Source organism: Echinops telfairi, unplaced genomic scaffold (assembly GCF_000313985.2).
Source record: "Echinops telfairi isolate 266 unplaced genomic scaffold, ASM31398v2 ScPeMD7_7405;HRSCAF=8443, whole genome shotgun sequence".
NCBI classification, from domain to species: Eukaryota; Metazoa; Chordata; class Mammalia; order Afrosoricida; family Tenrecidae; genus Echinops; species Echinops telfairi.
Window position 1 is genome coordinate 197,261 of NW_022111305.1, and position 11,441 is coordinate 208,701.

The window sequence follows — 11,441 nt, forward strand, 5'->3', positions numbered from 1 at the left end:
ATATATATACCTTGTTAAAGGAAGGTTGTGGAGCTAATTAATAAATATGAATATGAAAGGAAGGCATTAATAAATAAAGGTTGTGGAGGTAATTAATAAATATAAAGGAAGTAATTAATAAATATGAAAGGCCAATTAAGAAACCTGGCCAACAATCAACCACTTTCCAACCATCACATTTCATCATTCTTTCTTTCCTGTCCAACACCTGCCTTCCACTTTCCCTAGGCTTGATGTCAACTTTCTGATGGCCACTGGGTGGTTATCATATATATATATATGTTACTCCTTGAGCTATTTAAAAGCAAGGAGTTATAATGCAATTTGATTAGTAGAAGCAGTCCAGATGTTTTTCAACTGATGAATAAACAAAATGTGATATATCCATACAACGGAACATGACCCAGCCAAAAAAGTAATTAAGTGATTGCTGCTACATGAATAACATTGAAAACTGCTAAGTGAAAGAAGCCAGTGCTAAAAGTTCACATATTATATGATCTCAAACAAACAACAATAAACAAGCAAACAAAAACACCCACTACCACTAAGTAGACTCTGACTCATAATGACAGTATCTATAGGTAGAGTAGGACCACCCCTGTGCATTTTTGAAGCTTTATAAATCTGTACAGGAGCAGAAAGCCTCATCTTTCTCCCACAGAGTGGCTGGTGGGTTTGAACTGCTGACCTTGTGATTATCAGCTAGCAGGCTGCTATGATCCCATTCATATGAAATATCCAGGGCAGGAAATCTAGAGACCAAAAGTAATTTAGTGGTTGCTTAGGGCTGAGGGGATGGAGGCATAGGATGGGATGGTAGCTACAGGGTGTACGGTTTTTTTCTGACATTATGAAAATGTTCTAAAATTTACTATGGTGATGTTTAATTTACTAAAAATAGATTATATAATTCAAATCAGGGAATGATATATTACATGATTGTATGTCAATAAAGTTGTTGAGAAACAAAAACTCAAAAAAAAAACCCCACTACTAAGTAATATAAATGAAGCTTTTTCATGAGGTTATACTTCACATGTAATACAACTTATTAGTTCAATCATATTAGCAGGATTTGTGCCATCATCACCACAGTCAATTTCAGAGCATTTTCTTCCTGTGCTCATTGTTATTGGCTCCCTATCCCCCCAGTAGTCCCTGCCATGTCTCCAGGCAATTATCAACCCAGTTACTGTCTCTATAGAAATACCTGTCCTAGATTTTATACACAGGAAATCATGCAAAACACAAACAAGAAGAAAACAAACAAAAAAAGAGACAAACCCAATAAGGATGGCTTGACAACACATAGAATGCCCCAAGGAGACCGATTAGGCAGTCTGCTTCCGTAAGGCTTCCAGGGTGAGGAGGGTAAGAAGCCCCTGTGGGCAGCTCTGTATTGTTGCTATGGCTAGGGATACACTCCACAGCAGTAGGTGTTGTCTTGTTTTTGTTTGTTTGTTTTTTGTCAACATATCACACAAAATATCAGATCTTGAGTGCCATCATTCTATATTGTCTAACAGGATGCCTTACTTTCACACACCATCTAGGAAATTCTTTTGACTTCATTTGGACCATCAATTTATACTCATTTCCTATGAGCTGGATACATGTAGACTGAGAAAAGAGCTTACTTTTGCTCAACGTAGAGAGGGTCGAAGAATTCCGTTGTGATTTTGTTTGCATATAGAGAACAGCCAGTCATGGAGCACAGCCCTAGAAAGTGCCAGAAGGAAAGCGCTATTGTTATTGTTCTGCCATTAACACCATGAAGTACCTTGTGTGGAAGAAAGTTACTATTTACCTGACAGTATGAATACAATTCCAGCCAAACAAGCAATTTTAGCTTTGGCTTTATCTGAGCCTCCGACTTTGGTACACTTCATTCCAAACAGTGCAAATATGGAACCAAAAAAGCCAAGGCTGACAGCAGCAATCATAAGTCCTCTACATGCCTGGATATAACCTGAAATTAGAATAGGTCATTTTACGTTAACATAAAACATGGGGCTGTCTACGGGTAAATCTTCATTGTACACCATCACTCTCAACGATTGTTCTCTTTCCCCCCAAAAATCACTGTTCTAACGTAGGGAAGGCACTCCTGGAGGGGCCTATTCCTATACCACACACTTTGGCTTGTGCATCATTCCCAAGATCGATCTCTGGGTACCATCATCCCCATTTTCAAATCATTTATGTAATGTGCCAGAGGGGAGTTCTTACAGATTGTGTTCCATCCCAGACCAGGTGCAGTGCCCAGGCAAGCAGGCCTCTGCCACTCCCACTGAGGGAGTTAGTTTATTGTGCCAAGCTGGCCGATAAACACATGTGGGGTTAATTGAAGGGCGGAGGGATAAATGGCTCAGTGAGCCTCGCCTTTCTAGTTCTCAGGTCTCTTGCTTTCTGATGGTCATACCATGGTGCAGCTGCCTTAGCCAGTTTCCAGTCTCAGCTGGCAAGGCTCACTTCCTGCAAGACATCCTTGAGGAGAAGCCGCATGGACCTACCCCAATGCAGCCCTGGGTGCTGGAGCAGCCACGTGGAGACCCCTGCCAGCGCTGAGATGTTTACATGTTCACTGACTCAGCTTTCCTCCTGCAGTTGGCATCATAGGTGTGTTTTGTGAGACGGAGGAGGACTTCGTGGACTGGTGTTGGACATATGGGGTAATGGGTTAATGTTGGACTTGTGGGCTTGGGCAGCACTGGGTTGGGATATTTTCTTGATATGCACTTACCCTTTATAGAAAACTCACTCTTAGACATGAGTTTCTGTGGATTTGTTTCTCTAAAGTACCCAGACTAACACACCCACAATCCCCCAACTCTTCCATACATATGTTGAGCCCTTTAAATAGATAATTTAATGTTTTTCACATGAAGTATCTGCAGGCAAACCTCTGAGTGAGTGTAGGTTCAGTTCTAGACCTTTGCAAGAAAGCAAATATCACAAGAAAGCTAGTTGCACAGATTTTGTGGTTACCCAGTGCATATAAAAGGAGTGCTGGTGGCAGTGAGTTTGGTTTTGTGGTTTGGTGGTTTAGTGGTTATGTGTTGGTCTACTAACCGCAAGTTCAGCAGTTTGAAACCACCTGCTTCTCCATGGGAGAAAGATAGGGCTTTCTTCTCCGGTAAAGAGTACAGTCTCAGAAATCCACAGGCGCAGTTCTATCCTGTCGTGCAGGGTCACTAAGAGTTGGAATCCACTTAAACCCCTGGCATCAGCTCCTCATTTTTCCCCTCCCTCCCCGCTCCCCCCTCCGTCATGAGCCCTTGATAATTTATAAATTATTATTTTTTTATATCTTGACCTTTCCGACGTCTCCCTTCACCCACTTTTCTGTTGTCCGTCCACCAGGGAGGAGGTTATATGTAGATTCTTGTAATCGGTTCCCCCTTTCCAAACTACGCGCCCTCTACTCTCCCAGTATTGCCACTCTCACCACTGGTGCTGAGGAGATCATTAGCCCTGGATTCCCTGTCAATGATGAGGGCAATGAATGCACAAATGTGCTAAAAAAAAATTTTTTTAAGCCACAGAGTGGCAGAATAGACTTTTTAAAACAGAAGCATCATCGTGAAGAGCAAATGTTTTGAGAATGATGAGGGTAAGAAAGTACTAATGTGCTTTATACAATTGATGTATGTATGGATTGTGATCAGAGTTGTATGAGCCCCCAATAAAATGATTTTTTTAAAAAGAGTTGGAATCAACTCAATGGCAGTGAGGTTCTTTGTTTGTATTGCAACCTTAATAAAGTCATGCACTACAGTGCATGACTCTTACATGTACTCACTGCCAATGAATCAATTCTGACTCACAGTAATCCTGCAGGACAGGGCAGAACTGCCCCTGTGAGTTTCCAAGATGATAAGTTAACCGTGGTAGAAATCCCAGAGCAGCTTGTGGGTTCTGACTGCTGACCTTGTGCTTAGCAGCCCAGTGTGTAAGCACTACACCACCAGGGTACCTGAAGTATGCCATAACAATATGAGAAAAGTTGGAAGAATGATGAGAATACCAAAAGGTGACCAAGGACACGAAGTGTGCACATAAGCTATAGGGCAAATAGCTCTGACAGGCTTGCTGAGCGGCCAAACCTTCAGTTTGTCAAAACACCCAGGATCTGGGAAATGCAACAAAATGAGGCTTGCCTATAATTGGGCAGCAAACCCCCGAAAGGGTCAAACGTTCCAACATCAGGGGAAGCTTATAAATGCAACCCAGTGAAACATCGTCTTGAACCCTGGGGAGTCTAAATCCTGAGCTAGCTTGACATTTTATTACTTTCAGAGCACATAAAATGAATTTGGGTTTTAAAAAAAGCACTGCTTAGTAGAACAATAACACAATTATCATGTCACTTATTTGCTTACACGTGGATGCTTTCTGTTTGTCTGATCCACTCCCCACTTGTACAACTCATTCCCTTAGTTACATATATTTATTGTCACAACCAGGGCAAAAGAGTACTTCAGCCTACCTTTGGTCCAAAACAATAATAACATTTTAATCAATAAAGTTTAAACTAACAAACTTTTGCCCTGTAAGATTCTCTTTCATTTCAGTCTCAAACTCTTGTCATATTTCCATCTGAAAAACTGATAGTAGACCAATATTAGGTAGACTGACTTTGTAAGTATAAATAACTACTGAGAAAGCAAGCCAAAAGATCCACCCATCAGGTTTACATGAGCAATTCCACTTTTTAGTTTAATTTGGAAGAATTCTCCATTCCCAGATATAGCAAATCATTTATTATGAGAGTTCAGGGCAAAGCGGAAAGTAAAATATTCATTCATTCCTACGGACATATGGACTAGAGGTCACCTCTAGCACGTGGTCCCTGAATTTTGAATAAGCATAGTCTGAGAATGCTTCCTTCAAGTTTTACCCCAAGATTAAAAGAGTCTCCCCAATAGCCCTAACACGCTCTTGTCATTTGTAACCAGAGCTACTGGGCACTATTTGACTATTTTTCGAGATTTAATCTTATGTATGGTTTTGATGTATTTTAGCAGATTTTGACTGCAGGCACTAAGAAAACAAACAAAAACACCGAGGGGATGAACTAGCCTCTATAACATAAAATATATAATTATCTTTGAAAAGTTTATCCTGGACTACAATTGACATTCACTTTAGGAACCATCCTGGCACTCTGGGTTAGGTAGGCATTGGGCTGCTAACCAGACGGTCCAATGTTTGAACCTGCTCGCCACTTCTGGGGAGAAAAAATGACCTCTTAAAGAGTTATGGCTTTGGAAACCCCACATAGCAGCGGTTCTCAACCTGTGGGGCACGATCCCTTTGGGGGTCAAACGACCTTTTCACAGGGGTCGCTCGATTCATAACAGTAGCAAAATTACAGTTATGAAGTAGCCACAAAAGGAATTTGATGGTTGGGTGTCACCACAGCATGAGGAACTGTATTCGCAGCATTAGGAAGGTTGAGAACCACTGCCACATAGGGTGAGTGTGTGTCACAACTAAGTCAATGGCAGTGAGCATGGGGGTTAGTTATCTTTCCAGGCTTTCCTGACAGAAAACGCATAAGGTTAAATCCTACAGTCTGCTCAGGTAGAATGTGGAATGCATTTTCCCAGGTGGCTGGCTCCCAGGACAGGCCAGTTCACTCCTAGCATGGCTGGTAAAATAACGGTGGTCCTCAAACGTTCACCACTAAGCAGACATTGTTTTCCTGTGTGTTTCTTTGCCTGAGCTCTCCCTTTTCTGCCCTTATTCCTGCAGCTGCTGGACTGCTCTGGTGCCTTGGTACAGCAGGAGAAAAGAGATGGAGAGAGAAGGTTACGATATGGTTCGTGTCTGGCTTTAGTACTAACGGGAACACTCATTTGAAGGATAAAGTCCCTCTCTCCAGTGTGTTAAGGGCAGCAACAACATGCTAGCTTTTCATAGGCAAAAAGAGAAGTTACTTCACATGGTCAAGCCTGTTCCAGATTTTCTGAAATGGGGAGAAAAGAGCACGGGGTGTGGTGCCTGGAAATAAACTCCCCTGCCAGCCATAAATGTAATAAAAAGCTTTTTTCGTAAACCCGAGGTTTGTAAAATAGGGGTTGTCAGGGCTTATAAAGGAGCCCTGGTGGTGTAGTGGTTATGAGTTGGGCCGCTAACAGCAAAGTCAACAGTTCAAAACCACCAGCAGCTCCCCAGAAGAAAGACAAATCTTTCTACTCCTATAGAGAGTTTCTGTGCTAGCCCAGAAGCAACAAAGCCCACATGGAAGCAGCACACCAACATGTGTGATCATGAAGGGCCGAAGGGACCAGGCTTCAAACACCAGGCTTCAAACACCATATCATCGTGAATGAGGGTGGTGCGTGATGGGGACCCAATGCCCATCTCTAGACAACTGGACATACCTTGCAGAGGGGTAGTGGGGAGGAGATGAGTCATTTAGGGTTCAGTATAGCAAAAATGAAACCCACAACCTTCCTCTAGTTCTTAAACGCTTCCTCCCCCCAACTACCATGACCCCAATTCTACCTTGCAAACCTGTTTAGACCAGAGGATGCACAGCGGTACAGATGGGAACTGGAAACACAGGGAATCTAGGACAGATGAACCCCTCAGGACCAGCGGTGACAGTGGCGATATCGGGAGGGAAGTGGGGCGTAGGAAGGGGGAATTGATCACAAGAATCTACATATAACCTCCTCTCTGGGGGATAGGCAAGAAGGGTGGGTGAAGGGAGACGCCGGGCAGTGTAAGATAAGATATAATAATAATTTATAAATTATTAAGGGTTCATGAGGGAGGGGGGAGTGGGGAGGGAGGGGGAGGGGAAAAAAGGAAAATGAGCTAATTCCAGGAACCCAAGAGGAAAGCGAATTTTGAGAATGATGAGGGCAACAAATGTATAAGTGTGCTTTACACAATTGATCTATGTATTGTGATGAATTGTATGAGCCCCAATAAAATGATTTAAAAAAAAGAGTTTCTGTGGTAGAACCCACAGAAACAATCCAATCGTGTCCTATACTCAGAATGGACTCAATGGTACTGAGTGGGCTTGCAGGGCTCCAAACACCTAGAGACTCAGGCCTGACGCGTCTCAGAACAAGCTCTTGCAGGGGTTCTCTCTGAAAGCTTAGGCCTCTCCAATTTTGATTTTAAACAGATCCCGAGTGTAAAACTTATTTCAAGTAACCCCATCCAGGAAAGTGGCAGTAAAAGCCTAGTCAAGGAGGCCATTATTCTTGACAGGTCTAATTTATAGACACCCTTAATAGCTAATTAAGACATTAAGGTGCTGAAGCATGAACATATTTATTTAGACATTCTCTGAAGTGTAATTTATAGTTGAGTCTCTTAGGAGAAATGGCTAACATTTCCACTAACAAAAACAGGGGCATACACTACAAACAACATGGCTGGAAATCATTCTCAGCTGAAGTTCAAGCGGTGCTTTGAAAGGAATACTGGTGAGCAATAAGCTCAAAGCACGAGGTCATTGGGCCATCAAACTTCCAATTACTAAAACACAGGGACTTCAAAGCTATGATTTCTGTTGGAGAAAATCCTTCAAGGTGACCTCTAAACATAAGGTGTTTTCCAAAGACTGGGTAACTTACTTTTAAATTTCAAACTCACAGAAAACATTCACTTGGTGGTGAAAAATCTTTTGTAATACATGCGCTCCGTATTCAATTGAAGGGGTGGGGGTGGGGAGGGTATGTTTTCTTATACCCAGAATTGTGACATGAAGGAAAAAGCAAGAACTCTGAATTTCAGCCCTGGCTCTTCTATTTATCTGCTATGTGCCCTGGGTTACATTACTTAATCCACTGGGCCTCCGTTTTCTTATCTGTACAATGGGGACAGCGGTACCGACTTCACATGCACAAAGTGGCCTGTTAAGTGGTAAGAAGCATTGTGAAAAGTTCTCCCTCCATAAAATAGAGATGAATTCTAAGCTGAACTGGTGTATGGAGTAACATCAAATCTAGAATACGGAGCTTTTCCAGGACCCATTTTTCTTATGGCAAAACAGAAATGGTTCTCCCGTCACTGAGGAATCAGAACACTGGTCTCCTAAAGGAAATTCAGAACAAAGATCCATCATCTGCATCCAAGTGGCTTCATTTTCCACTGGTCTGACCTATGGGCCTTTCCTCTCCCTTCGTGGAGTTCTTTTCAATCTAGAGCTTCTGCCTGGTTTCCGGGGAGGGCAGCTCTGCTCAGAGCCACCGCTGCCCATGCTAACGCCGCTTTCCAATGCCACTGGGGAGATAAAGTCAGGAAGTCCTCTGGCAGACTACAGATGAGGGAGGGACACACACAGGGACCCTGCTCAGGGTTGTCCCACTTGTAGGGGGTAAATCCCCTCCACATGAAGATGGACTTCTACGATCCCAATCTCAAAAATGTTATCTGGGAGACACAGAAAAACAAATTGCTCACATTGGGATAAGGAATGCCTTTGAAAGCTACAGAAAGCAAACTCAATGACAAAAAGACCAATTAATTATATTAGAAAAATTTAAATTCTGTGTGGAGAAAAAAAAATACCACAAAGTTAAGAGAAAAACAATGACCCAAGACAACAATATATATAAATCAAACCAACAACGGACACCCAGAGTTTAAAAAATGAAAATCATTGAAACCAATAAGAAACAACAGAATCCTGAGCCTAGGATTTGGACAGGCAAGCACAAAAGGGAAAATGAAAATTGCCAATAAATATACAATAAGGGGGTCAAGATCACAGCTCATCAGGGAAATACCAAGTAAAATGACAAATAAGATAATATCTGTCCTCCATTACATAGAGTGAAACACTTATGACTGAGAACATCGGCAAACTCACACTCTGGTACCCTGTGGGTAGAATGTAATGTGCCAGTAAATGATGAATATTAACAGGCTTCTTCTGCTGCCATGGCGATTCCTATTTCTTAGTATCCACACAAATACATGCGTGTACAAAGAAGTGACTAAGGATTTTCAGTACCGTGCTAGTAATAATGAAGAGCAGGGAGGGGTCCAGGGTTCTAACAGTGGGGAAATGGTTCAATGAACCCAGTTTTCCACATTAATGAATATTACATCACTATTAAAAGGACTTATTTCTAGAAGTACTGGCTTGAGAAGATAAGTTTTTTAATTTTACAACACTGCAGAATAACAGTGTGGTATATAAAATTTCTATTTTATGTCATTTTTAGACACAGGAACACATATGAAGACTATACATTCATTGATATCCCACTCACACCCAAATCTCGAACTTGATCACTGAGCTCTCTATCCTGCTTCCTCCTCACCTCACCTGCTTCCTAATCAGACCACCACAACTACGCTCACCTCAGAAATATAGGTGAAAACCTCATTATTCTGCACTCAATAATCTTCTTGGAGTCTTTTTGTTCTTGCTCTTTTTCCCTGCCCTCCCAACTGCCCTATTAAATACGCCTACCTGTCTGGCTCACTAGCTCAGATACACAGACACACACACGTACTCACTGCCATCAAGTGAATTCTGACTCACAGTGACCCCTTAGGGCAGGGTAGAATTGCTCCCTGTGCACCCACAGAGTCTAAATCTTTAAGTGTGCCCCAAACTTTATCCTTCTCCCACCAGGCAGCTCTGTGGCTTGGAACTGCTGACCTTGCAGCTAGCAGTCCAACACGTAGACCACCATACCATCAGTGCTCCTCTCAGATAACAATACAGTTACAACATAATAAGGCTCTTAAGGTAGCTATTATCGGTTGCATATTCCTAAACGCAAACCACAGAAACAAGAGCCTGCTTGTTCACAGTATCTGCCTAGATGTGCGCTCAGCGGAGCACAGGAAATTCAAGTGTCGCATCTTGGGACTCGAGAGTGTTCCGGCTGCTTATTTGACACAACCGCAGGCAAACCTAACCGGGTGTCATTCTTCTAACATCAGACACACATTCCCTGCCACTGAGGTCCCATCACGTACCACGTTGAGCAAGAGCAGTTTGCTTTTCGTGGTAAACGCCATGTTAGGAATCAAATCGTGTGTCTTTTATTTACCCAGCTAGGTAAATAAGAAACTTGAGTGCAGGCAGAGAGAGAGAGAGAGACAGAGAGAGTCCGAGACAGAGACATGAGAGAGAACAACACCTCAACGCTGAACACAATGTGAAGGATTCCTCTTCAGAACCCAGTTTTCCACATTAATGAATATTACACCACTATTAAAAAGACTTATTTCTAGAAGTACTGGCTTGAGAAGATAAGTTTAAAATTTTACAACATTACAGACTAGCAGTGTGCTATATATAACGTCTATTTTAGGCCATTTATGTAGGGAGCCATTTACAAAATTCTGGAAGAAGAGAGCCTAGAATCTGAGCAATCACTACCCCTTGAAACAGGGAGCCGTGAGAATATCCACCTGTTGCTATTACATAAAATAAAAGCGCTATGAAGCCTGGTTGGCAATAACAATGGAGCTGGACATAGACAAGAGAACATGAGGGAGACAGGAATTGCTACCCAGGGAGGGACTGACACACGATCCTCTACACTCAACCGACACTACCTAGGCGGCAGAATGCTTGGAAAAAGTATTAAAGCCAAGCTCGATCAACTTGCAGACAAGTTGAAGTTGGTGGTGGTGGGCGGGGGAGGTGAGAACCCGCGGCAGTTTCTCTCTTCCCAGCCTTTTAAAAGAAACAACCCAACGGTTAAAGGGAGTTAAAGGCAAGTGCATCTGGCTTTCCATGACCGAGCGTTACGCGGAACCTCGCTCTGCCGGAAAGGGCCCAGACAAAGCCCTGGGACGTAAACTTTGCGTCTGGGGAGAGGGCGGTCTTGACAGTCTCCCGAAGAAAAGGGACCCCACAGCCGCGTCCTTCATCCTCGGAACACCGCCCCCGTTTGTTCCCCACACCCATAGGGAGGCATCCCAACCGGGCCTGACCGCGTGTCTCCTTCCCAGGGCCCCGGGCTCAGACGGGGCAGCTGCCCCGAGAAAGCGAGCGGCGGGCACGCACAGCCAGTCCAGCGCCCCAGCCCAGGGAGGGCGCGGCGCCCAGTCTCTGACTGCAACCAGCGGTTCTGCCACGGGCCGCGGGGACCAAGGGTGCACCCAGGCATCCGCCTCCCGCGCCCTCCGGCCAAGAGGACGCCCCCGTGGGCTGCTCAGGGGGCGTGGGGGCGAGGGGATGCAGACCGTCCAACGCCAGCATGGAGGGGAAATCCTTGCAGTTGGAGACGCCCGTGGAGTCGGTGACACACGTCTTCCACAGGTTGGCCCAATAGGTGGCGGTGGTGATGACGGTGCCGTCGATGGTGGAGACCTTCCAGTAGTCGGTGGGCAGCGTGGAGGACACCAGCACCCAGCCGGAGATGGAGACCATGAAGGCAATGATCTCCGAGGCCGTGCTCGCCATGCCGCTGGCTGCAGCCACGCTAGCGCACCCACTCGGC

General features: G+C 44.0%; 1 protein-coding gene across 3 annotated transcripts in view; it reads right to left on the reverse strand.

Moving 5' to 3' along the window:
• CLDN10 (claudin 10) overlaps window positions 1–11,441 on the reverse strand; it is a 173,739-nt gene that overhangs the window by 27,168 nt on the left and 135,130 nt on the right. For 2 of the 3 annotated variants that reach the window (XM_004709767.2, XM_004709766.2), the window contains exons 2-3: window positions 1,811–1,972; window positions 1,641–1,722 (exon numbers count right to left, since the gene is read on the reverse strand). In XM_004709767.2, coding sequence (XP_004709824.1) covers window positions 1,641–1,722; window positions 1,811–1,972 — 244 coding nt within the window. Of the gene's footprint in view, window positions 1–1,640; window positions 1,723–1,810; window positions 1,973–11,184; window positions 11,405–11,441 lie in introns of those variants that run through there. The other variant, XM_004709765.2, reaches the window with a different exon arrangement.